This window comes from Carcharhinus amblyrhynchos, chromosome 10 (assembly GCF_965287045.1).
Source record: "Carcharhinus amblyrhynchos chromosome 10, sCarAmb.v2.hapA, whole genome shotgun sequence".
NCBI lineage: Eukaryota > Metazoa > Chordata > Chondrichthyes > Carcharhiniformes > Carcharhinidae > Carcharhinus > Carcharhinus amblyrhynchos.
In genome coordinates this window covers 62,034,471-62,062,343 of record NC_137333.1, presented here as the reverse complement: position 1 = coordinate 62,062,343, position 27,873 = coordinate 62,034,471, and the positions used below count along the sequence as shown (strand labels likewise).

General features: G+C 42.5%; 1 protein-coding gene across 2 annotated transcripts in view; it reads right to left on the bottom strand.

Annotated features, from left to right (window-relative positions):
• The window catches only part of LOC145348985 (PC3-like endoprotease variant B), a 709,624-nt gene that overhangs the window by 48,890 nt on the left and 632,861 nt on the right, over window positions 1-27,873 (bottom strand). For both annotated transcript variants that reach the window (XM_080197162.1, XM_080197161.1), the window contains exons 14-16: window positions 16,198-16,308; window positions 9,649-9,742; window positions 3,767-3,952 (exon numbers count right to left, since the gene is read on the bottom strand). In XM_080197162.1, the coding sequence (XP_080053288.1) occupies window positions 3,767-3,952; window positions 9,649-9,742; window positions 16,198-16,308 (391 nt within the window). The remainder of the gene's footprint in view (window positions 1-3,766; window positions 3,953-9,648; window positions 9,743-16,197; window positions 16,309-27,873) is intronic.

The following is a 27,873-nucleotide window of genomic DNA, read 5'->3' as shown; positions in this document are numbered from 1 at the left end:
GTGGTCTAGACACCCTATGGAAAGAGCCAAATATTAATTAAATGGTGAAAGGCTAGAAATATTGGAGGTCAAAGAGATTTAGAAGACTCTGTACACAGATTGCAGAATTAGAGCCCTTTTACCTCCGCTCTTTTTACCATTTAAAGCCTCAAAGCACTTTTTCCAGGTGAAGCAATGATCTACTTGTACTTCTTCCAGCTTAGTACACCATACTTGCTACTCCCAATGCGATCTGCTCTAGACCAGGGAGACCAAACACAGACTGGGTGATTGCTTTGTGGAATGCAGCCACTCAGTCCACAACCGTGACACTAACCTTTCGGTTGTTTGCCATCTGAATTCACCACTTTGCTCTTGCACTAAAATGTCTGTCCTTGACCTGCTGCAATATTCCACTGAAGCTCAACTTCTGATTAGCGACAGTGTCATCTGGACTCAACAACGAGTGCAACAATATCAGACATGAACTCCATTTTGATTATTTTCTCCCTAACTGAAAGTCTTTCTCTTGCTTTCATGGTTTTGTCTCCAGATGCACATTAACCTATCATTAACACTCACTCTAGACCAATGTTTTACATCTTTACGACGACCATTACCTTTTGCCTTTTGTTCCATTATCTCTTTCTTATTTAACCTCTACCACCCTCTATTCCAGAGCTTCCTTTTTATTCCATCTCCTCATCTTCCTTTCAATCCATGACAATTCTACCTCCCTTCAATTCTGCCGAAGAGTCACTATTGACCCAAAATGTTAACTCTGTTTCTCTCTCCAGAGATGCTGCTGGACCTGCTGCACTTTACAAAACTACAATATTCAAGCACTTAAAAAAAACATCAAAGATGTTCATGGAATATTAACCTTTATAATTTTAGGACTAGAAAATAAAGGGATGAAGTTTTGTTATAGCTATACAGAGCTTTGTTTAGTTCACATCTGGGATAGTGTGCACAGGTCTGCACATTTCACCTTAGAAAGGATTTATTGGCCTTGGAGGTGGTAAAGTTTTTATTTACTCACAAGATATTGGTATCGTTGATAATGCCACTATTTATTGCCAGTCTAATTACCATTGAGAAGGTAGTGGTACACCATCTTCTTCAACTGCTGCAGTGCATATGGTATAGGAATTCCCACAGTGTTGTTGGGGAGGGAGCTTGAGGATTTTTACCCAATGACGATGAAGGACTGATGACCTATTTCCAGTTCAGGTAAAATGTGACTTGAAGAGGAGCTTGGATGTGTCGGTGTTCTCATATAGGATCTGCTCTTATTCTCCTAGGTGGCAGAGTTTACCAGTTTGGAAGATGGCATTAAAAAAAAAGCCTTAATGAGTAGCTGGGGTGAATCTAATCAATGGTGCATACTGCAGCCAATAATTGACAATGGTGGATGCTTAAGCTGGTGAAATGGTGTGCCAGCTAAACTGGCTGCTTCATCTTGCATGATGTGGAGCTTCTTGAGTGTTGAAGCTGCACTCACCCAGGCATTTGGAGAATATTCCATCACGCTCCCAGCTTTAGCCTCATAGATGGTGGAAAGGCTTTGAGAGTCAGGAGGGAAGTGTCGCACCACAGAATACCCAGCCTCTGACCTGTACTTGCAGCCAGAACATTTATATGCTGGACCATTTAAGTTTCTGATCATTGGTAACCCACAGGGCATTGATGGTGGGGAATTTGGCAATGGTTGAGTCATTAAATGACAAAGGGAATGCGTTAAATTCTATTTTGTCATAGATAATCATTGCCTGGCACTTACGTTGTATGACTGTTACCTGCCAGTTACCAACTCAATCCTAAATATTGTTTAGGTCTTGCTGCATTCCTTCATTGCCTGAAGAATTGCGAATGGAACTGAATGCTGCACATTCATCCTTACATCTGACCTTATGAAGCAGAGATGGTCAATGATGAAGCAGCAGAAGTTGGATGGTAGGATACAGCATTGAGGAATTCTTGCAGTCCTGTGGCCGAGAAGAATGACCTCCAACAACCACCACCATTTTCCTTTGTGCTCAGTATTACTCCTGCCAGTGGAGAGTTTCCCGCATAATTCGTACCGAGTTCAATTATACAAGGACTCCTGGATGCCACATTTGGTTAAACTCTGCTTTGCTGTTAAGAGCAGTCACTCTCACCTCGCCTGTGGAATTCAGCTCCTCTGTTCATGTTTGGACCAAGGCCTGAAGCCGTGGAGTCCAGATTGGTTACTGATGAGCAGATTATTGCTGACTAAGTGCTGCCTGAAAGCACTGTCGACAATACCTTCCATCAGGCAGGAACTGGCTAGATTGAATTTATTCCTACTTTTGTGGACAGGAATTACCTGGGCAATTTTCCACATTGTTGGGTAGATGCCAGAGTTGTAAATGTATTGTACTGTACTGAATAAGCTATGATCTAGATCAGGGGTCTCCAAACTATGGCCCGTGGGCACATCCGGATCACAGTTTGGAGATCGCTGATCTAGAGCACAGATTTTCAGTGCTACAGCAAGGCTTTGTCAGGGTCCATAGCTTTTGCTGTATTCAGTACATTGGTGATTCATCTGTATTTTACCAGGGCTACAAGGGTTAGGTATGAAGAGAGAATACATAAGTTAGTCTTTTATTATCCAGAATATGGAAGATTAATGGATGTAATCTTACCATTGTTCAGGCTGGCAGGATTTTCCCATCCCACTGCAGTGAATGGAGATTTGGCTAGTTGCCAAATTCCCTGACCACACTGCAGCAGGAGCGCGGTGTGAATGGGTGGTGAGATTGCATCCAATGGGTGATGTGATTGAGCGTTTTCTTTTAAAGAATTTTGAAATAAACTGATATGGTAGACAGAAACATTTTTCTGGTGATGAGTTGAATAAGGGAAAATAATCTCAATGCGCTGGCAAAGACAGGCTGCACTGAGATCAAGGCCACATGTTTAAAGGGCACCCTGATCAAAGCATAAAGTATTCTACCACCAATGCCACCATTGAGGTCTCACGGGCTCCCCTCCTCCCGCTCCCAATTGGAGCCAGCATGTATCCATTGTTGGCTCCCACCTCCTCCACAAACAGCCATCAATGGCATCCCCAATTCCCATGTCCACTCTTGTCCACCACCACATATAAATGAGTTCTGCCCCCCAACATGAGGCTCCCACTGGGGTCTGGCTCTGGCATGGTGCCAGCCTGTGCCAGGAGGCAGTGTCTGGGCCACTGCCTGGCTATGTCCCTCTCCATGCGGGCTGCACTCACCTTTACACCCACCGGGAGGATGCCCACGACAGGTTCATGTCTGGATGAACCTGTTGCAAACCTTGCCGATGTGTGAAAATACAACAGGGGCTCAATATCTGGTGGAGAGTTTTTAATTATATGGAAATGTATGTACATCAGGTTCACACTCGATTATGTTGCTGGCAAGTGGGAGCGAAAATCAGAAGTTGCAATTTGTTCGGCATGATTTGCGAATTCTGGGTTTCGTTGGATATTGAGTCCTGTTGCCAATCCCATGGACAGCAATTGCGGGCTCAAGATCCTGCCCTACACTTCAAAAGTGTTTAGTTGCTTGTGAAACATTTTAGGACATCTCAAGGTTGCAAATGAAGAATGTCTTTCTTTCTTGTTTTTACTGATGTATGAATGAAAACAGGCAGAGGTTCTGTTGAATGCCATGTTTTACTTTGTTGGCTGAATCAAAGCATGTACAAGTTGAAAGTAAGACAGGAAGATTCTGACAATCAACACGTCAAGTGAGAAGAAAAAAATAACTGTACTCACCGTAAGAACCCAAACTCCTTCAGGTTTCTCTCCCCAAAGATGAACAGTCATGAATGTCCAATTTTTGAGGCCTATCTGGCTTTCATCTGCGAGACGAACTGCAAGCAGTTTGGACTTAGTACCATATGGAGAGGTGAGAGAAATTTCAAGATCACCACGACAGATACTTGACACGGTGACAGTCACCTGAAAAAGTTAAAATATTTAAATGTGTGCACAAACTTATTGAACCAATAGTAGAAACCACTGAAGATAAACAGGAATTTTCTAGGTGTGTAAAATATTCAAGCTAGCTATATCTAAATGATTGAACATTTTTCAGCAATTTAGGAATCAGGGGTATCATTACAGGATTTGTGCTACAATAACTGATTTTTAAACAAGCATTATCACAGTGGGATGTCTGTAAAGTGAGAACTTTAATTGATAACTCCAAATGGCAGTAGAATAGAAATGTTATCATAAATGACTGGTTGAAGGAAGTTCCATCATACAACGATTTTTTTAATCAATGAGTATTTCAGTCGAAGATAGTGATGACTTCAATGGACACACTTTTATTTAATGTCAGCATGAGTCCTGAGTCCTGAGGTCCATCCATGAAGGATACTAGATTAAGTTGGCATGGAGGGGATTAGGACAATTGGTGGGAGGGGGCTGGGTAGATATGAGTTAGCACTGAGTTAACTTAGGAGGTTAAAAAGATGAGTGAGGGCCACAGGGTGGCATGGAGGGTCATCTGGGAGTAGGTGAGGACATGAGGTTGCATTGGTTGGCATGGGAGAACAAGAGGTTGGGGAGGGGTGAAGGGGGATGGTTGAGGTATGCTTTTTGTTTTAATAATGTTTTAATTAATTTCAGCGTTGTGCTGGAACACAGAGGCAGGCCCTCTGCACCTCACAACCTCCATCCTCCTGACTTGCAATTGAACCCACCCTGACCGACATATTCAATTGTCAAGTTTGCAGAGGTGGAGATTCTCCCATCTCTGAATATCCAATTCAGGAGTGACATTGGGCCTCAGTCCAATGCACCACCTGAACTGAGATACATTCAAGGTGGTGGTTTGAAGGAGAAGTAACGTTGTCTAGTCTGGAGCCAACATAATACCTGGGAATCATTGGCATTATAGCACTGCACCACTGTTCACAATCTCCTTAGGTAGAAACTGGAAATGTGCAACTACAGGTGCAAAATGGTGGCACAACTGCAAAGTGTCAAAGAGGTCAACCCCAGGATTTTCTGAAATTAGGTCTCACACCGTACCTTACTGAGTGGCAGCTCACTGATAACCATGGGACAAATCTGGGTCATTGCTTTGCTATCAGCACCCTCATCTAAGCCTGAGGGGTGGGAAAAAGGAGAATGGGGGGGGAATGCTAATGTCCTGCTGGATCTGACTCAGCAACTGCAGACTTTGACTTTGCTCAGACTGAATGTTTTTGCAATACATATTTTCATGTCAGTAGGAATGTCCCACAAAACCTTTTACAGGCATAGGAACAGAATTAATACTTGAAAACCACAGAGGTACAGTTCACATAGAAATTTTGAGTGGCCAGATGACAAGACATACTAATTTTAATATATAGATAGATAAGAACACTGTGCAGTTAGTATGCCTTCCTTTCAATTGTTATCTGCATTAAAATTCCAAAATATTGGGACATAAATGAAATGCTTCTGCCAGTTAGAAAATGAATTTAAGGAGTTTTTGGTAAACAAGGGTGCAATGCACCAAAATGATAATGTGGACATAAAGGGATAGAAATTCAGCTCAGTGAATGAAACAAAATGTGTGATTCAGCCATCCATTACAAGCAGAGTCTGATATTGCAATCTATACTCAGCAGCCTGATTAATACTACCTGGTGTGCACCAGCTCCTGTGAACGTTTTTCATTCCAAAACGTTTTGAAGATTCATACCAGTGCAGTTGGTTTTGTTTTCTGTGGTTGGTGTTGAGGTAATTTTCTGTGTGTGCCAAAGACAGAGAACTCTCTGTGCTTTCTGTATAGGCGTGCTGCTTAAGATGAGCACCAACACTGGGTAACGTTTCCACCACAGATGTGCCAATGGAAAATGGTTCCAGGTCCAAAACAGTGTAAAGACCAGCTTTAATCAGCATTTTCCCTGGGCTGACCTGGGAAGTGTTCAATTCCCCAGCTCTTGCAACTCTCACCATTTCAGTCGCTTCTCCCTCAAAACTGGACAATACGGACGAACACAATGTGCATCACACACATTATATTGGAGTCAGCAAACTTGGGTCAGTATGGGTTCTCGCTGACTGCCTTATCATGTGCTCAACCTCTATCCCCTGTCACTGTTCCCAGGAAAATGAGGATGGTGCGTCAAAGAACATATAATTATCTGACATTTTAACACCAGTGGGATTATTATATTAAACACACAGCTGAGAACACTGACAAGCCTCACATGTGATTGCAACATTGAATTCGCCTTCACCAAACAGTGAACCCCCTAACCATGGAAGTGCCAGCCAATCGCTTTACCAGGACATCACAAAGTGAAGGCATTTTATGGGCAAAATACATGGTTGTTGCTTCCATTGTTGTAGTCTGACTTTGGTGAAGATGAATTTAATAGAATCTATTAGGAAACCATTAGAATTCCTTCTACAGTTTCAACAACAGTGAAAACAAAATCAATATTTCGCTGTATAACTTCAATTACTTTACAAATATTGTTAGGGCAGTGAAACTATTCTGAGGTGAGTGACTGGGATCAGGACATTTTATTCGCACCTCAGTACACACTTATAAATTCCAATTTTCCTAATCAATTGCCACAATATAAACTGTACTGTCTCTTTCTGATAATCAGTATTGACTGAGGCACAACTTTTTTCATTTTTAATGCTCGCAGTTACTTCTGCTTTATTAAACTTGAGATAATAAAACTAATATTAAGTTAACTAATTAACTTAAGCGTCAGCTTGGCTTTGTGGTAGCACCATCATCCCAAAGGAATAATGCTGTGATTTAAAGCCCCTTTTCCTCGAGTTGAAATCACAAACTAGGTTGATATTTCAGTGCAGTTCTGAGGGAGTGCTGCACCATCAGGGGTGCCAATTTTCAGATAAAGATGATAGCCTCAAGTTCCATTTGTCTGCACAACAGGCAAACCTCATGATACTATTTGAAGAAGTATTTTCTTGGTCTTCTGGGAAACCACTGTCCCACCAGAATTTTTTTTTATTGTTCATTCGTAAGACATGGACGTCGCTAGCTGGCCAGCATTTATTGACCATTCATCGTTAACCAGGGTGGCAGATTTCCCTCCCAAAAGGACATGAGTGAACTAGATGGGTTTTTCTGAAAATCGACATTGGTTTCATAGGTATCAATAGTTTCTTCATTCCAGATTGTTTTTTTACTGAATTCAAATTCCACCAATTGCCATGGTGGGATTTGAACACAAGTCCCCATAACATTGCTGAGTTTCTGGATTAATAGTCTAGCAATAATACCACATGCTCATCTCTACCTCTGTTTGTGGGACCTTGTTATGCACAAATTGACATTTTTCTACATAACTACAATGACTATAATTGAAAAAGCAATTCATTTGTTGGGACATACTGAAAACTGTGAGTTATTTCTTAAATTTAATTTCGATTGCTTTTTCTAGGAAATTCAATGCCACCAACAATGATCTCAGCAATGAGCACACACTGTGCAACACCTGCTTTGGCAGCTAGTTACCCTGCAATTATAGATGACACAGTAGAAATGATTGAAGGTTCATGAGATTAAATTCAACTTTTTGGTTGAAACAACTTCCTGTAAAATCTAAATGGCGTATAACCTGGGTGAATATTACCATATCCAAAGCAGTATCTCACAAATCATTAGAAAGAAAGCCTTCTCATTTATATACAATAGTATTTTATCACTTATCTCAGATCCCAGAGCACTATGCTGACCAAGAATAAATCTGAAATTAAGTCATTTTTGTTCTGTCGACAATCATAGTAAGTATTTCATACACGGCAAGATCTCATAAACAACAATAAGATGAATGAATGGTTAATCGGTTGAGGCATGAACATTGGATATTCCCTACTCTTCTTTAAATAGTGTTATGGGATCCTTAATATCCATCAAATAGTCCTTTGTTTTAATATCACATTTAGAAGGATTGCATCTTCAACAATGCAGCACTCTCTAATCACTGCAGTGAACTGTCTGCTTAAATTATGTGCTTAAATCCCTGGAGTGAGGCTTGAACCCACAATCTTGAACTCACATCTAACACAATGAGTTGAATGTTTGGTTCAATTGCAGTGGGTAGGACTTCAATCTGGGGGTGCTTAGTCCCACCCCAGCTTTTGAAGCTTGTGTTATAATGCACAAATGAATGGCTGCCAAGTGGGTTTCTGGCCAATGGTCTCTGCTGATAGTGTGCTGCTTGTCCAATGAGTAAGTGAGGTCAGGATATCTGGGCAGATCATGACCCGGAAGGAGGTCACAGCACTCATTTAAAGGGACTGTGCTAGGTGCGCCTGAGCTAAGAGTAATCATGAGGCAAGAAGATTTTTGCGGTGCTGCTGAATGTCTTGACTCACTGACACACAAGCGAGTACCAATTTATCTGTATTTCTGTATTTATTTTATGATGGGATGATTGATGAAATTGTGACAGGCAACAGAAAGCTGCATGCATTTGAACCTTAATGATTGCAGGAAGTTCTTGAACATCAGGCTGTAAACTCTGATTGTCTCTTCAAAGATCGCTGAGAGAAGTGAGTAAGCCAATGACTAGAGCAGAAGGTTAAAGATGGCTCCAAGATCCAATAACAACTCCCTGACAGTCCTCCTCCGGGCAGTAAATCTGAGGTGGGAGGTCCTCATGTTAGCTGATGGTGAAAGGAGACCTTGCAGCCTGACCCAAGCAGATTAGGCAGAGGTTGCAACAGAGGTCAATAACTTCCCAATCATCAGACAGACTTATATCCAGTGCTGAAAATGCCTGAAAATGGCCAGTCAACCTAACCTGCACATCTTTAAAGCGTGGGAGGAAACCAGAGCACCCAGAGGAAATCTACGCAGACACGGGGAGAGCGTGCAAACTCCACATGGACAGTGACCCAAGCTTGGAATTGAACCCGGTTCCTCGGCACTGTAAGGCAGCAGTGCTAAGTACTGTGCCACCCTTGAATTTGAAAATGGTGGGTAAGCTTGTAGTTTCGAATCCCGCTCACCAGCTTATTGCCTACCAGCATGATGACGTCATAATTGCAATTCAATGTCATCATGCTGGATACTACCTCACTGTGGGACGAAAACATGCCCTTTCCCAGGGAGGAAAAGTCAGCCCAATGCATCATGTGACATTGGATTAGTTACTGCCTGGAACAAAACATCGGTTTCCCTGTTAACAATCAATAAAAAAGAGGATAAGACAATTATAAATAAATATGACTGCTACCTTGGAAATTTTTAATTGCTCAATTGAAATATTTAATATCCTTAAACTGGTCAATTTGCCCAGAAGTGAAATGAGTAAGGATCAATGCATTTAAACACGTCACAAAAGAGCTATATGTCCATGTTGGCTCCTAAATAAATTTCCAAATTTTGATTGGGTTACAGTGTAAACAATTCTATTATTAGCTGCCATGAGCAGAAGGCTGGATAAACTGAATCACACAAATTTTCTATTGTTTCATGCCTGATAAATGTACAGTCAGACAGATTTAACAGCGAGGACTATATTTTCAACTTTCAAAATTATTTGTTGGTGTTTACACAAAGCATTTTGACCATGCATAATCTGGTTTATATCAGCCACTGTCTGCGTCATTGGTTGGGGCTTCATACAATATTGTTGGACTGCGTTTGTTGGTGACTCTCTCACCTGTACATGCTCGAGTGTGTCAATTGCATTTGCCGTACCCATGCATGCATTCGTTGTCAGATTCAGAATCAGAGAACCCCCGGCAGGAATCACTCTGGAGGATTCAAGGGGATAGAGAGAGAGAGAATAAGCAATTTTAGAGAAACAGCAGTATTTAAAGAAAACAAGGCATTCTCCAGTCATTTAGGCTGAACAAACCTAGCACTGTCAGATGGTGTCCCTGCCTTTTTCCTGAATCTTTCAAACATTCTGTCTTTTTTTTATCTCTTCTGGGAAAGAGGCTTGAAAGTGAGTTGCAGGTCAAGGCAATAATTACCTGCTGCTAGGGATGCTATCTGATGGCCTGTATTACCTTTGCAGTCATGCATTCTTCAGTCATTGGGGACTTCATGTTACCTATTCTAGTCACATCATTTTCTGCTGATGACAGCGTCATGCCTTCATCCATCACATTTACATTTCAAAATGCCAGTCCGTTGGTATTGATTAATTATTAACAACGCAGGTCACTTGTGAGAATTATCAAGTCTCGATTCCAGATTATTGTCCCCTTGCATTTCCATACTCTTTCCTTTAATACATACACATTTCAACATTGATTAAAGATGCCTCTTAGGACTGATTAGATGAAACTATATATTAGTGGCAATAGCTAAATTACATCAACCATTGGTATGTATGATGAAAAGCAAAGCTACTGCTGAATAGGGATAAATGTGGGGCAGCTAGCTTGGTGGCGTAGTGCATTATTGCTCAAATATGTCTCCAAAGGGGCTGTGTCCATGTGTGTGATTACCCAAGAGCAACTTTTTTTAATCAGGCTGTTTTTGAGGTGAGAATGAGGCCTGTATTTCAGCTGTTATGAAAATGGCTGCAGAGGTCCAGATCTGCAAGACCTGCTGCAGAGCACACACCTACCATTTTAGCAGAGGAGTGATGGGAATGGGGGTGATTTCCAAATTACACATCCATGGCTCACAGATGTAGGTGCCCATAGAGACTAGCAGCTGCCTCCAGTCATGTCAGCATTCTGTCAGCAAGGAGATCAGAGCAGGTCTAAACTTTACAAAGTTGCTTCAATAGGTGGGATACTCTTTTGGAAAGGTTGGGTATGCTTTTGGATTTGGTCCTGGGGTTTCTTTGGGGAGATCAAGTGCCCTTTTGGATAGTTAAAATTAGACATTAACACGTGTAAAAAGTGCATAGGAACTATCAAACTTGTGGGCACTGTCAACTCATTGGAACTGTCAAAACAAACTGTCCAGCTTTCAAAGCACTTAAACACCTGTCCTTTGAAAATAAAACTGTCTGCAGGGTTTAAAATAATAGTGCTTGCTGTTTCACTCTGTCTATTGACATAAGGCTGAAAGTTACTATTGCTGGATTTGTGCTGCATGACTGATTTTACAGTGTTCCATTATCACAATGGGGTGCCTCTCAGATCATCATTTGATTGACAGTTCCATGTGATTACCGACCTTTTGAGGTGGGATGATAAATTCTAATGTTTGCTTTTATAAGGGATTAGAGAAGTTTTTTATTCTTTGGTGGGATGTGGGCAATACTGACAATCCAATATTTGTTGCCCATAACTAATTACCCTTGATGTTGAAATGTCGGCGTTGGACAGCATTAGGCACAGTAAGAAGTCTCACAACAATGGGACTCACCGGAGGAAGGAGTAGTACTCTAAAAGCTCATGATTCCAAATAAGCCTGTTGGTCTTTAACCTGGTGTTGTGAGACTTCTTCCTGTAATTATCCTTGGACTAAATGGCTGGCAGGGCCATTTCAGGGGCAGTTAAGAATCAATCACATTTCTGTGGGTTGAGAGTTACATGCAGATCAGGCCAGTTAAGGATGGCAGATTTTCTTCCCTGAAGGACATTAGTGAACTAGATGGGTGCATATGACAGTCCATATGGGGGCACAGTGGTTCGCACTGCTGCCTCACAGTACTAAGGGCTCAGGTTCGCTGTCAGTGTGAAGTTTGAATGTTCTCCCTATGTCTGCGTGGGTTTCCTCTGGGTCTCCGGTTTCTTCCCACAGTCCAAAGATGTGTGAGCTGGCCATTCTAAATTGTCCATTCATGTCAGGGGGATGAGTCAGATAAATATGTGTGGTTACAGTGATGGGGCTGGGTGGGATTGTTGTTGGTACAGGCTCGATGGGCTGAATGGCCTCCTTCTGCACCTAGGGATTCTATGATTCTTTCATAGTCGCTACGATTAGCTTTTTTAAAAATTCCAGAGCGAATAACTGAATTTAAATTCCACCAATTCCATGGGATTTGAGTCTGTGTCCCCAGAGCATTAACAAATGTAGTGAATCACAGTACTTTTTCTGAAACAATGAAGTCTTCAGTAGATACTTTATTTTATCAGCATGGGTTCTGAGGTGGATACTAGGTGAGTTGGAATTATAGGTTTAAGGACAAAGAAAGGTGGTTGGGGGTATGTGTTGGCATGAGTTGGCTCTGAGTCTGCATAAGGCCTATAAAAGACTGTGGGTCAATGGACGGAGGAATCTGGATTGGAAAGAAGCATTATCTGGTGTATTTCCAAACTCTGATTGCTAGTGTCAGCTGTGCCTCCATTGATAGAACCTGGCTTCCACGGCAGAAGGTTTTGGGCTCAAATATTATTCCAGAGACAGGAGCACAAAAAGTTAGGCTGATACTTCTGTGTCATGATGAGGGAGTGCTGCATGGTCAGAAGAACTGTATTTCAGATGCGAGATTAAACCAAGGTCCCCTTCTGCTTTCTCAGGAGGGTGTAAAAGATCCCATGTAGTTGACTGAAGAAATGTTGGAGAGTTATCCTCAGTGTCATGACTAATATTTATCCTTAAATTAATATCACTAAAAACAGATTATCTGGTTATTATAAGATTGTTTGTGGGAGTTAATTGCGAACAACCTGGCTCTTGTGTTTCCTACCTATTACAACAATAATTACACCTTAAAAGTATTTAATTAGCTGAAATCTTAAAGTACTATGTAAATGTGTGACTTTCTTGCTTTTACTTAAAGCATCAAGTTTCTCATGTTACAGAAATGACCACACTTCATAAAGGCAAGAGCAGTTGAAGCAGATTCAATGGTAATTTTGAAAAGGTAGTTGAACAAATATTTGAAGGGGATAAAACTGTAGGGTAAAGAATATGCGAGTGAGACTAATTGGATAATTTTTTTTCAAACAGGCAACACTGGCATGAGTGGTCAAATTGCCTCTTTCTGTGCTGTTGGATTGGAAAGAGTGTCATAGCAATTGTGCCAACTTATTTCTGGAATTTATAATGTCTTCTGATAAGTAAAGGGCAGAAAGGTCCGAGATGCTGTGAATTTCTTGGCTGAGTACTGCATTGAAGGAATTCCAATAATAAAATTTAAAAAAATACAAACTTAGAAAACTAATAGACAAGTAATCGCCTCCAATAGGCAAACACATCCTCACAATGTCAGCAACCGAAGTTCTGTTTGATCGAGGGGCAAATTGTAGCTGAATCTGATCCTGTCGTGTACGCTTAAAGGTCTGATTGTGAATAGAGATCAGAAAGGGGGAATCCCGATCAATTTTAGCCTCACAAACCCTGGAGCATTGAGATCAATTGTAATGCCTGGGTGAGATAAGCCAACACAGTGCAAAAGTATCAATCTTGTGGCTTAATGCAGGTTTTATACTACCTGCAAATCTGCGGGTGTCTGTGGGGGAGGGGATAAGGCTGATGTTCTGGCTACGCTTACTTTAACAATATCTCTGGCCTTTGTTACCTCGGTAACCATAAGGCTTTGTATACCACAAGACTATTTTAATTTTTTTAGGTTAAAATTATAATGCATAACAATGTATAAACAACAAATCCAGGACCAACAAGTGATCTGGCTATTTTTAATAAGAGAAGGGAGTCCACAAGTCTTATGTTTTAAGATATTGGCAGATTTTCACAGAGATGTGTAGGGTATAGTATATTCATTACATGTGATTAATCTATACATGCATAAGGGGCTAAGTTGTTCCTTAGTGCCCCAAGATGTGTCGGTTAAATGGATTAGCCATGGTAAATGTATAGAGTTACAGGGAGATGTTGGGGAGAGGATTTGGGTACTCTGTCAGAGAGTCAGTGCAGACTTGATGGGTTGAATGCCCACTTTGACATTGTAGGCATGCTATGATGTACCCTATGGGCCATATTGACACTTGACCCACCTCTCCCTAGAACCAAATCCTGCAATGACTCCTTCCTTCTTGAATCAGAAACATATTGATCAAGAAATTCTCCTGAACACACTTCAGAAACTCTTCCCCTCTCTGTCCTTTACACTATTATTATCCCAGTCTATATCAAGATATTTAAAGTTCCCTATTATCACTGCTCTACTGTTTTTGCGCTTCTCTATAATTTCCCTGCATATTTGCTCCTCTATATTTTTCCCACGAGTGAGCATCCAGTAGAATACACTCAATAGTGTAATTGTGCCCTGAAAGTTTCATAACTTTAACCAAATACATGCTGCCATTGACAATTTCAGAACATCCTCTCTCCCCAGCACTGTAATGTTCTTCTTTAATCAATACTGCCACCCTTTCCCCTTTCCAACCTTCCCTATTTTTCATGACCTTCTTTGTCCAGGAATATTTAGTACCCAATCTTGCTCTTTTTTGAGCCAGTTTTCCATTATCATCATGTTTCCATGTGGCCATTTGTGCATGCAGCTTACCAACCTTATTTATCACATTGCCCATATTCAGAGAGTTGCAGTGTAAACCTATTTAGACCTTACTGCATTAAGACTGACCTCACCTTATACCCTACTATTTCTTACTCTAGTGCTCTCCATCACTTCCAATCCTTTGTTCCCCTTGTTTCTTCTTCCTAATATACAAGTTTGCATAGTCCTGCCAAGTTAGTTTAAATCCTTGCCAACAGCACTAGCAAATAGCCCATGAGGACATTGTACTTGGTTCTGTTGAGGTGCAAATCATCAGGACAGTATTGGCTCGACCTTCAGATCAGTCCTAATATCCTAGGAATATAAAGCCCATGCTCCAGCATTATCTCTCCAGTCAGGCATTTATCCTCCTACTTTTATAAATTTTAGCATGTGGCATCGTGAGTAATCTAGTGATTACTTGCTTTGAGATACTGCTTGCTGGGTAACTTTCCTAGATCTCTAAAATCTGTCTGCAGGACCTTGTTCTACCTGCATCTTTGGGCCTGATATGGACCATGATCCTTGACTGTTCCTCCCCTGTCACCCTTCCTCAGTGTGTTCTGTAGCTGCTCAGTGACATCCTTGACCCTGGCACTTGGGAGGCAACATATCATCCAGGAATCAAATATGTGGCTGCTAAAATGTCTGTTTGTTCCCCCAACCATGGAATCACCACTGACTATTACATTTCAGTCTTCCTCTTGCTCCACTATACAGCTGAGCCACCTGTGATGCCTGCCCCAGAGAAATCATCACCCTCACCAGTGTTGAATATGCAAATTAATTAAAGAAAGCCAGCATCAATTTGTTAAAGGTAAATGGGAAAAGTTTAAAGTTTATTTATTAGTGTCACAAGTAGGTGCACATTAACACTGCAATGAAGTTATTGTGAAAATCCTCAAGTCGACACACTCCAGCGGCTGTTTGGGTACACTGAGGAAGAATTTAGCATGGCCAATGCACCTCACCAGCACGTCTTTTGAACTGTGGGAGGAAACTGGAGTACCCAGAGGAAACACACGCAGACACAGGGAGAATGTGCAGACTCTGCACGGATAGCGACCTAATCCGAGTCCCTGGCGCTGTAAGGCAGCAGTGCTAATCACTGTGCCATTGTAGATCCTGGACTTTATGAAGAGAGGCATGTGGTACAAAAGCAAGGAAAACACTGGTTCAGCATCAACTGGATTATTGTGTTCAATTCCTGGCTCCACACCTTAGGAAGACTGTGAAGGCTTCAGAATGAGTGCAGGAAGAAATTACAAGACTAGTTCCAAGGATGAGGGACCTAGCAATGTGGCTAGATGGAGAAGCTGGTGCTATTCTCCTTGGAGAACAGAAGGTTTTGATGGTAAATCTGATGAAAGTGTTCAATGTCATGAGGTTTTAAGACAGCTAGGGATTATAGAGTGAAACTGTTCCTGTTGGCTGAAGGATGAAGTACCAGAAGACACTGTTATTACATGATTGGCAAATGGCAAGGTGAGGAAAAATGATTTTATGCTGGGGATGGTTAGGATCTGGAATGCACTGCCTAGAAGTGTGGTGGAGGCAGCTTTAATTGTGGTTTTCAAAAGAGAATTGGATAAGCACCAAAGGAAAAAGAAATGGGGAAAGAGGGGAAGGGTGGAACTAACTGAGCTAGTTGCTTTCTGAAGCCTTCACTGTCTTCCTAAAGGGTGGTGCCAGGAATTGAACACAATTATTCAGTTGATGCTGAACCAATATTTTCCTTTGCCTCTTACAGAGAGACAATACGGACATGACAGGTTAAATGGCCTCTTTCCATGCTGTGACATTCTATGATTCTATGTTTTGAGAAACCAAAGAACTTACTTCATCAGGTGAGCTCCATAATTAACCACACACTTTCTCTGAGGACCCAGGTCTTTCCACTTAATGGCTGCCTTCAGCATTCGGCCAGCGTCAAGCAAACCAAATCCATACCTATTGAACAAAAACGATTCCAATTGTTACTGAGTATGCCAGGCTAGTGAAGAAAATTAACTAGCATCATACCTAGCCCCGACACTTAGTGAAAAGATATCAGTGCAAGACTGCTGAAAAAGGCAGTAGAGAGGTAGTGTGTGGGCTTTCTCTTTCTTCTTGTTCTTCAGATTCATGATTACAGATGAGACAGTAGTTCATTTATATCACCGTAAAGACAATTTTACAATCTGTGTAGTGGTTCTCTTTTAACTGCAGATCCATTTTCTGATGAATGCCACCTAACAGTTAAAGACACCTTAAGAAATGATACTCAGTTAAACCACCGATCGAGCTTTTTATCTACACTCTATTTGAGTTCATTGATAAAACAAAGGGCTTTTCTGTTTGTTTAGTTGCTGATCCCTCTTTACAGCTTCTAGTGACACACATCTGAAGACCAGGCAATGCACTGGTGAGAAACTTGAAAACTAAAGACAGCTCATTGAATACTGGAGGTTATCCACAGTCCATAGTTACTCATCAGCTCCTTGTCTGGTGTTTGAAATGCTATCAAATTATTTAAATTAAAAAAATCAAAAGGACTTGGACACAAATGGAAAGCCTATCTCCTCAAATGGAAGCAAGTGCTTGGAAGCAATAGATTTTTGTTTTATTAAAGGCTGATTCCAGCTGTTTGCAGGCTGACCATCATAGCTCATTGCAGGTAAGAAGGAAATGACTAATAGTGGGAACAGGATGAAAAAAACTAAGTCAAAAAAAAAACAGGAAAAATAATTCATTGAGAAGAAAGATGAAATGGCAGCAGAAGATAGTTGCATATCAGCTTAATGTTGCTTTTAATTGCTTCCAAACCATGTGTGACCCCAGGACTAATAAAGATTTTCCCTTTTCTCAAAGACAGAATGAAAATCCAATTTACATTTAGACCATGAAAATTCACTTTATAAATATTAGTGAGTTTTATTAATATGCACAAACCATGACCTAAAGGAACACACTTGGAAACTCTGGAACAGAAGCGAGTAATGGATGTTTATTCTCCATTCCATAATGAGAGCTAAAGCAATGAGGATGACTATCAGTGATCCTAACATTCTCCAGAAGTGCCAGGCTTTAACCTTCTGTGACTGCAGTTAATATCAATTCGGTAATGGGGGCACCCCATTATGAATTTCTATGTGGGAGTTTGTCCCATTGGGAGCATGTGGTAAATACCTTACTGCCCAGAGTGTGATGAGAAGCATAGATCCATGTTTTCATCTCCCTCCCAAGAAAGATGTTCTGAGTGTTCCCTGCTGTCTTTGTACAGAGGCTGCAATTCACCCATATTCTGTTTTCTTATTGAAACCAGACCACAGGCTGGAACTGGATCCTCAGGTGGGTTCCACTTCTGGTATTCAGGTAGAAGTTATATTTGTTTCTACTTGGGGCACCAGCCCACTATTACAGTGCCAGGGTGCAATACAGGAATTTCAGGCCTGGGAGTCCTTCTCCTTGGCTATACCCCTAACTATGTCACCATGTGAGAGGCAGGTAGATCAGGTTCACTCCCCACAACGCCCCCGCCCCCACAACCAATCTCAGCAGAAACTCCAAGGGAAGGGCAGGGCCCTGTTATAGATACAGCAGGACTATAGCAGAGGACAGTGTTTGACCACAATAGATATGTGCTTTACTTTTATCCCTTGGTCGTTGTATCTGTGGAGTCGTAATCCAGAGCAGTAATGGGCAACCTAAGCTGGTGAGTGGGCTGCTGGAGTGGTCCACCTTCATTTCAGTGGTCCACAGGATTGAAATCAGCTTGTTCACTGACTATGACCCCATGAATAAGATTGAGTACATTTAACAAATGCCATATGTTTCACAATGAGTTATAAAAAAAGCTTAATCATTTGTATATTAATAGAACTATCAGCTTCAAATGGTAAAAATGAAACAAATAGTTATGCTTTGATTGGATGTGGAGGGAGTGCATGGCCCTCATAGTCAATGCTGTGTGAGTTCAGCATGCACCTCACTTCACATGCTCTTGCATTACGCATGCACTCAGAATCCTGATGGGACGCGTGTGGTTCCCAGGCCACAGTTTACCCACCACTGATTTTGATGTTCCATGTGCTCACTTGTGAATGCCATGAAGTAAAATAGTTTTTATCTGTTTCTCTTATAAATACTACCTCCACCACAGATAAAACATTTTCTACTGCTAAGGTTTGGCCCAAATTCCTAGAACCCTATTACATATCCATTATCAGTTAATCTGGATAGTGCATACAGGCCAACGCAGGGGATACAATGATCTAATGATTTGGTTTGGTAGTGAGAGAACTTTTCATCCTATTTTTATAAAGTAGAATCTATCCAAGACAACAGAAATCTACGAAGGATCATCAATTATTCAGGGCAGATAAAAACTAACCAGGAATCAATGGAACTACCTTCCTGAACCAGACTTCTGCCGGATGTGGAATTAAGCATTAATGTGAATAGGTCTAAAATCTGCTTTGAATGTCTATTAAATCAGTGCTTTTTAACGTTCCTTGATTGGGCAAGATATAACTATTGTCCTGCTAGCAAAGAAACATTGATTCAACAAAGGAAGAGAAATGGCTGATTCAAAACAGTCTCATATTCTGGTAGAAACTTGTAGGATAAGAACAAATCAGCTTGATCTTTCTGAAGAGTATTGTGTGAGGAAATGAGCAGGTAGGGCATTACAATGATCTGCGAGTTCATTGTTCCATTCCTTGACACTGTTTCAGCGAATCTCCTTACTGTATTTATAGCAGTGAAAGCCACAGCCACTGTTGTGTTGATTACTTTTTGCCATAGGGTCCTTTCAAGATCACAGTGGAGATTGCATTGGAATTATTCACAACACAGTATCCAATTTATTCAAGAGCAGATTTTTTTCTCAGTGTTTCCTTCATGCTTCATTCATTTTTACAGAAAAGAGGAACAATTGTCAGGGCGGCAGATGTTCTACCCTGTTGCAGGATTTCCAATAGTGCAGGGTGTGCTTGACTACACACGTGTTGAGATACAGGCAGCCTCTGAAAAATCCACTGGCCTACATTAATCATAAGGAATTCCACTCAGGAAATATTTGGATAGTTGTTAATGCACAAAATATCATTGGATTAATTAGTGCAAAATTGCATGGTTTCTTTGTGTTGGATAATAATTGTATTGCTTGAGGATGGGTCATTTTTAAGTAAGGTTGAAATCCAAATGATAAAATAGCAGTCAATCACAATGGGCAATCAAATGGTTGTGGAACAGATCATTAGAATACAACAGGATAGCTTGTGCTGCCTGGATGGATTAGGCAGCACTCATCATATTAGGTTGGCTAATATATAAAATCATTGCAACATGCTGTGTCTGACATGGTGTGGTTATATGACTCAAAACAGGCAGGACAGTAAGTTGCAATGAGGAAATAAGAACCCAACAAATGGATATAGATAGGTTAGGTGAGTGGGCCAAAAGATGGCAGGTGGAGTTCAATGTGGAGAAGCGTGAGGTCATACATTTTGGTTGGAAAAATGGGAAGGTGACTTATTATCTAAATGGAGAGAGACTGCGGGGTGCTCCAAAGCAGAGGGATCTGGGTGTCCTCATTCTTGAGTCACAGAAAACTAGCATGCAGGTACAGCAGATAATAAAGAAAGTGAGTAGAACGTTGGCATTTATAGCTAAAGGAATAGAATAAAAAGGTAAGAAAGTACTATTGCAATTATACAACGCATTGTTGAGACCACATCTGGATCATTGTGCACAGTTTTGGTTCCCATATTTGAGAAAAGAATTAGTGGCATTGGAGGCAGTTCAGAGGAGGTTCATTGGATTGATTCCAAAGATGAGGGGTTTGTCGTATGGAGAGAGAATGAACAGTTTAGTCTTATATTCTCTGGAATTTAGAAGAATGAGGAGAGATCAAATTGAGGTACATAAGTTGATACAAGGTATGGATAAAATAGACGTGGAGCAGATGCTTCCCTTGTGGGGCATTTTAGGATGAGAGGTCATAGACTTAGGATAAGGGGTAGCAAAGTTAAAACAGAACTGAGGAGAAACTACTCCCAAATGGTTGTGAATCTGTGGAATTCACTACCCCAAAGTGCGGTGGATGCTGGGACAGTGAGTAAATTTAAGGTGGGGTTAGACAGATTTTTAATTGGTAATGGGTTGAAAAACGGGGAGAAGGCAGGAAAATGAGGATGAGGAGCATATCAGCCATGATCGAATGGTGGAGCAGACTTGATGGGTCGAATGGCCTAATTCTGCCTCTGTATCTGATTAACTTATGAACTAATAATGGAAAGTGTGCTATTACAAATGTATGCAATAAAAATACAGGACAGGGATCCTCAATGAGCAGGTCCAAATGCTATTCCGCCATCATTGTTTAGAGACCAGCTTAATCGAGTCATTGAAAACATCTTTCTTTTGGATTCATTCTTTCAAAGAACAATTTTTACTTGACCAGCACTCAGATTTAAACTACTGAATGATTTTCAATTATTCACTCAGTAGGATTTCAGTTATGGCTCAGTGGGTCACACTCTGAACCCTGAACCAGACGGTTGTTGGTTCAGCTCTCACTCCAGAGCATAAAATCCAGGCTGACCTTTCAGCTCAAGTGTTGAGGGAGCTCTGCATTGTTGATGATGCCACCAGTCAGATTAGATATTAAACCTGTCTGTCCCCACAGGTGCATACAGAAGAGCCCAGATGAGCACAGGCATTCTCCTCCTGCCCTGGGCAATTGTGATTCCTGAACCAATGTTAGTAAGTGAGATGATCTGATCATTACCTCCTTGCCATTTCTGCTAGCTTGTTGGATGCACATTAGCTGCTACGTTGTAACACTGACTATTCTTCCAAAAGTTCTTCATTGGCTGTATTACATTTTGGAACCCTTGTGAAGGCACTATCTAACCACAAGCCTTACCTCTCCTTTTGGTGCCAGCTGTATGGTCCAAGATGCGCATCAGAACTCCACATATGTTGCAACATGCTGACCTCTGTGGCAATTGCCTAAGAGGTTTGAACTTCCAATGGGCAATTTCCCAGCAATCTGGGATGCGCCTGCTCTCTCCCCCCCACCAACCACCATGCCAGTCTCTGATGCTGAATTACAATTGGAGAGTTCGGACAGCTCCATGGGATCAATGCAGACGCTTGCCTCCTACCGCCACACCCACTTATCTCCCTACCCACCCACCACCCAATCCAACTGCCACCCTACCCACAACCACATCAAAAATCTGTCATTCGACCCACTTGCCACTTTACCTGCCTATCATCTCACCCACCTGCTAGCCTACCTACCTGAAAAACTACCCAGCTGCTAAGCTACCCATCTGTCACCCTATCCAATTGCTATCCTGTGCACCCAGTAACCAACCCATCCATCATCTTACTCACCTGTAACTCTGCCCACTTACACCACCCTCCTACTTACCCTACCACTCCAACCATTCATTCATTTATTCATCTACTCACCTATTTGCTAACATTCATCCATCCTGTACAGACCAACATTCACACTGGACATTTAAGCTAACCATACTACAACTAATGCCATAATAAGGGGGTGTGTCCATCCTATCCCCTGTCCTCTCATTCTTGCAAGCAACAACCCTGACCCTCCATCCACCTAATTGGTCACCATTACCCCATAACCAACCAGTTTCAAAGTGTCCCTTATTTTCTATCATTAAAGTTAGTCACACTGAAGAAGATTCAGCCCTATAATTCAGCTTAATGTGTGGCAAAAGTAAGAAATGCAGCTGGTTAAACTATGATTAAGCTGCACGGCTCCTGATAGGTCCGCGGTGGTTGTCATTTCGATACCAGTGTCAGCAGTAGAGCCATTATTAATTTACAGTCAAAGGGAGAACCTTTCCCGACAGAGGCTGATCCATTTTGATGGCATATTTTGGTCCCTGTACAGAACCCCACATTCAGCTATTTGTGTGGTCAATGTGAGAACTTTATACTGTACATATACCAAGGAATCCTGACATTTATTAACCAAGTAACTAAAACTGTTTGTTAATTATTGCAAAACAAAACACCTTTCATGAGGTTCAGCTTAGTTGCGATATTAACTCCATCTAACGTAACAAGATATCCTGGGGGCGATTCTCCCAAAAAAATTCCAAGTGTTGAATTTGTGTGAAAACTGGAGTAAATCATACTTTCTTTTAGTGAGAGATCAGAGAAAATCTCCCATAATCTGTGCATTGCTGAGTGCACCAGCAAGAATCACATTAGAAATCAGTGGGTGGGGCCTATTCCTGCCCAGAAGGCTGGCAGCAGAGCGCTGAATGGGCCACTGTGCATGCGCCAATCTGTCAGCGATGAAATCGGTGCATGCGTAGTGGCCTCGGTCTGCTGGCCTCCCGATTGCTGGCCAGCTTGATCGCCGGCCAGTGCCATGACCCTTGCAATGCCAGCTCTCTCACCTCATCCCACACGCCCCTGGCCCGATCGCTGGTCCCCCAAGCATGCCTAGGCCCGCCTTGAGCCCCCCAGATCCTGCAGTCCCGATCTACCAATCCCCCCTCCACCAGCAGTACCAACTACTTGTCCAAACCCCCGCACTCTCAACCAACACCCCCACTGCTCATCCCCACAGCGCCCCCCCTTCTCCCCCCACCCCACCCTGGCAGGTCAAACCACCCCCCAACCCCGATGGCCAACCTCAATCACTGGCCTCCCTCCCTCTACTTGTGATCTGTATGCAGAGTGGCTGCAGGACCCCCCCCATTCCCACCAATCGCCTCCCAGAGGCCCCACCCTTTGGCACTGCCCTATACAAGATGCCCCCTGGGCATTGGCACTTTGCCTCTCGGGCAGTGCCAGGAGGCACAGGCAGGCACTGCCAAGTGCCAATGCCCATGGTGTGCCCCACTTGCCACCCGACCCTCTGGAGAACCCCCCTTCACTCCAGCAGGGTCAGGCACCAGCTGCCCCTTAGTGGTGAGCTACTATAAATCCCACTGGAGTGAAACATTCCTGGGGCAAGGTGTGGGGGAGGGAGCGGATTCTGGGCCTGCTAATTATATTCAAATTACATTAAATTACACCTTGAAGACATTAGGCAGCTCTGCATCTATTTTCAGTGCGGAGCTGATGGCGCTGGAATCCGGTGCTGGGAGAGGCACTAGGGGCTGGACGCCCAGCGCGGATTACGCTAATCTGGCCCCACTGAATTTTCCCGACCCGCTGCACTAAAAAAATCAGCAGCATGGGAAAATCACTCCCCGCTGAGTTTGCACACGCTCCATCCTCACCACCACAACAAGGTGGAAGTATATATCGCCATTCTAACTTAAAAATGTTGAACTCTGAATATTGTTCAATGATCCTACGTGTGCTAAAAGCCACACTAACAACTGGTTTAAGATAATCAGTTCAGCTTGTAACTTGGCTCATTTACACTCGCTCAGAGCCACCCACATTCATATGCAGGGTCTCACTCTCAGCAGACAAAAGGAATATGTTCAAGCCTTGTATATTTTTTAAATTACTCGTGAGCATGGGGAACCTAAGGTACCCCATTGCTTTCTCCATGATAACACCTTGATCAATAAAGTCAACTTGCCAATCACTCAGCATCTGAAAATTTGTGATTATTTGAAATTTGGCATTCTTGCCTTCGTCCCCTAAGAGAAAAAGGCAAACCTTCTGCCATTAGTGTATATTGCCAGGTATGGGAATTTTGTGTGACCAATTGCACCACTTAAATAGCTAATTAAGGACCATTTCCACATCTATGGGTATTTTTCCCATGCTGGGAAAGCCTGCTGCCATGTGGGCAGACCACCCAGCAAACTGGCAGACTCCCAGCAGGTTTCAGGGAGCGGGAGGTGGATGGCCCACCAGGAGACCCTCTGGCATGGCCACCCTTGTAACAAAGATGCCACTGATACGCAATGACCACCTCTGCCCTCACTCACAAGGGCTTGTTTGCTTGGTGTCATCACCGCTCAATTGCATTTAGCTAGTGGTGCCTCTACTGAGGCCGCTGTCTCCCTGATTAAGCCGTCAGCACTTGGGGGAAGACCACTATCATTAATTGGATGACAGCCCCGGTGGTGACAACTGTCAGCAATCTGCCATCCCAGAACCCACTTGTGGCCTAAATGGGGTTGACCAGCACTTCAGCAACATAATCACTTATACAATTCATCCCAAAGTTTGCTAAAGACGTTTATGTGAGGACATAAATTTCTCCATCTATGTACGTGATTCCTTGTAGTCTACAGATGTTATCATATTCTAATAGCCTATAAGGGCATTAATAATAAAACTATTATGTGTCAAATATGCTGCCAGAGCCAGATAGAGTTACTCTAAGACAGATTAATTTTTCTCTCATTTATTCTTGCCATTTTCCCTCTTTTACCAACAAAGAGTCTTACTAAGCATGCTTGGGGCTGGGTTCAATGCAGCCCATTGTGGCAAGAACATAGCAGCCAGGTCTACTTAATCATGAGGTAGGCCCCAAAACCTGGCAGCTGCAAAACCTCCTGAGTTTATGTTGGAGAGTGGGAAGGGCTGATGCGTGGTTACTGGCTGCTGGCAGTGGCGTGATGCCAATTTAGTTCATTAATGAGCCAATTGACATCCATTATCCCTAAACTCACCGTAATTTAATAGCAGCACAGGGATTAAATAAGAACCACATGGCTTTCTGTATTTCCTGAAGGCCATCTGGCAAAGCCTGTCAGGATCACCTGTGGCCTTTCTGGGAGGCCCTTCTGATTGGGAGATCTGGCACTGGGAAAGGTGAGTGAGTCCTTGCCTATGAGCGGCTTCTGTCGCTCCCCAAACCGTCCCCGTGACCCTAACCCTGTGATTCCCATTTTTCCCTCATTCACTGTAGCCTGGGTGGGTCTGTCATAGATTCTGGGTCTCTGGTGGGTGCATTGCCAGCATCTGTCACCACTGCCAGTCACATCTCCTCTCCACTTCCTGCACCAAAACTTCCAATGCAGAACTGAAAAGTCTTGGAGCATGCTCTCTATCATGTGCAATTTTTGTGTCTGGAGCTCATTGGTATGACTTTTATAATGACTTCTAGCACCTACTTCAGACAGAATTTCAGAGATGCAGGCTGACTTGAAGTAGGGCAGGCTAATCTCAACTTGTGCTGGCCTGTCACGATCTTGCACCCTCTGCTCAGGCATGCAGCTACTGTGCTTAATGCTTGCTGCATACTGCAGTCATTTAAATTAAGTTTGTGTTGTTTGCATTGGAAGCAATGGGCAGGGTGGATCACATATAGCAATCCTGAGCCTTGAGGGGAGCTGTTAGAATTGTCCGGCTGTGACTTTTAAAAGAGATACCAATGAAGTAACAACTGTGGGAAGATGGTTTGGAGCAGCTTCAGGGAAATGTGTTGGCCTTTCTTAATGCTTATGTACACATTTGCTTCCTCCCAAGCAAATCTATAGTTTTATTTAAATCTTGGCTCTACAAGCACTGGCAGCCATCTGATACAGGTAGTTAGTCATGTGCAGTGCATGAGCCTAAACAGTGATTGCTGCTGGACGTTCAGTCATGAAGATCTGTTTTTTTTTGATAAGTGTCACAAGCTTACATGAGGGCAGAAATTTACAGTTTGTGGTAATGGCGAACAATTCTATTCAAAATAAAATCTTCTCAGCTGAAGGAGGAGGACTTCTGGTGTTTTTGACAAAAGCATTAAGCAAGGATCAATGTTGCCACACTACCAGAAGGATGCGGAGGCTTTGAAAAGGGTACAGAAAAAATTTACCAGGATGTTGACTGGTTTGGAGGGTATTAGCTATGAGGAGAGATTGGACAAACTTGGTTTGTTTTCATTTGAATGTCGGAGGCTGAGGGGTGACCTGATAGAAGTTTACAAAATTGAGAGGCATGGATAGTTGGACTCTTTTTCCTAGAGGAGAAATGTCGATTACTAGGGTTAAAGATTTGAGAAAAAAGGGGGAAAGTTTAAAGGTGATGTGAGAGGAAAGTTTTTACACAGAGGGTGATAAGCGCCTGGAATGCACAGCCAGAGGAGGTGGTAAAATCAGATACATTGGCCACATTTAGGAGGCATCTTGACAGATACATGAATAGGCAGGGAATAGAACATAGAACATAGAACACTACAGCACAAACAGGCCCTTCGGCCCACGAGTTGCGCTGATCACATCAACACCTACCAACCTACAGACCTATCTATAACCCTCAATCTCATTAAACCCCATATACTCATCCAGAAGTCTTTTAAAAGACCCCAGCGAGTTCGCCTCCACCACCACTGACGGCAGCCGATTCCATTCACTCACCACCCTCTGAGTGAAAAACTTACCCCTAACATCACTTCTGAACCTCCCTCCCCGCACCTTAAATCTGTGTCCTCTCGTAGCAACCATTTCAACCCAGGGAAATAGCCTCTGAGAGTCCACCCTATCTATTCCTCTCAACATTTTGTAAACTTCTATCAGGTCGCCTCTCAACCTTTGTCTCTCCAGGGAAAAGAGTCCCAGCTCCCTCAACCTAACTTCATAAGGCATGCCTCCCAGTCCAGGCAACATCCTTGTAAATCTCCTCTGTACCCTCTCAGTAGCTTCTACATCTTTCCTATAGTGAGGCGACCAGAACTGCGCACAATACTCTAACTGAGGCCTGACAAGGGTCTTATAAAGTTGCAGCATTACCTCCCGACTCCTAAACTCAATCCCTCGATTAATGAAGGCCAGTACACCATACGCCTTCTTGACCACCTCCTCCACCTGCGAGGCCGATTTAAGAGTCCTGTGGACCCGGACCCCAACAACGCAATTGTGAAGGAGATAGAATTATGGTCACCATTTCCAAGATGCTCTCCTACCGAAAGATCCATCACCTGCCCTGGTTCATTCGCCAGTACCAGGTCAAGTACAGCCTCTCCCCTCGTAGGCTTATCCACATACTGTGTCAGGAAACCTTCCTGAACACACCTAACAAACTCCTCCCCATCCAAACCCCTTACCCTAGGGATATTCCAGTCGATGTTTGGGAAATTGAAGTCTCCCATCACGACAACTCTGTTATTAAAACATCTCTCCAGAATCTGTTTCCCTATTTGCACTTCAACTTCCCTGTCACTATTGGGCAGCCTATAGAATACACCCAGCAAAGTTTTCGACCCTTTGCTGTTTGTATAGAGTGATATGGACTGTGTAGAGGCAAAAGGTCATTAGTTTAGAAAAGTGTCATGTGTCAGTGCAGGCTTGGTGGGCCAAAGAGCCTGGTCTTGTGCTATACTGTTCTTTGTTCTTTTATTTAACAACAGTACTTTCTAATCTCTTTGGAAACTGTTAATTTCCACTCTGACGGGTTTTGGTGTTCTTATTCCTCAAGTACACTTCAACACACTTTTCTTGAGGTGGACGTGGTTTAACTTTAAATTTGTTGCTAATGCCAACTAAATACAAACTCAGTCATTAAATCTAAGTCCCATTCTAGATTGCTGTATTACTGCTGACAAAGAAGAACAATAATGTGGTGATGTGATGTCACAACATTGTT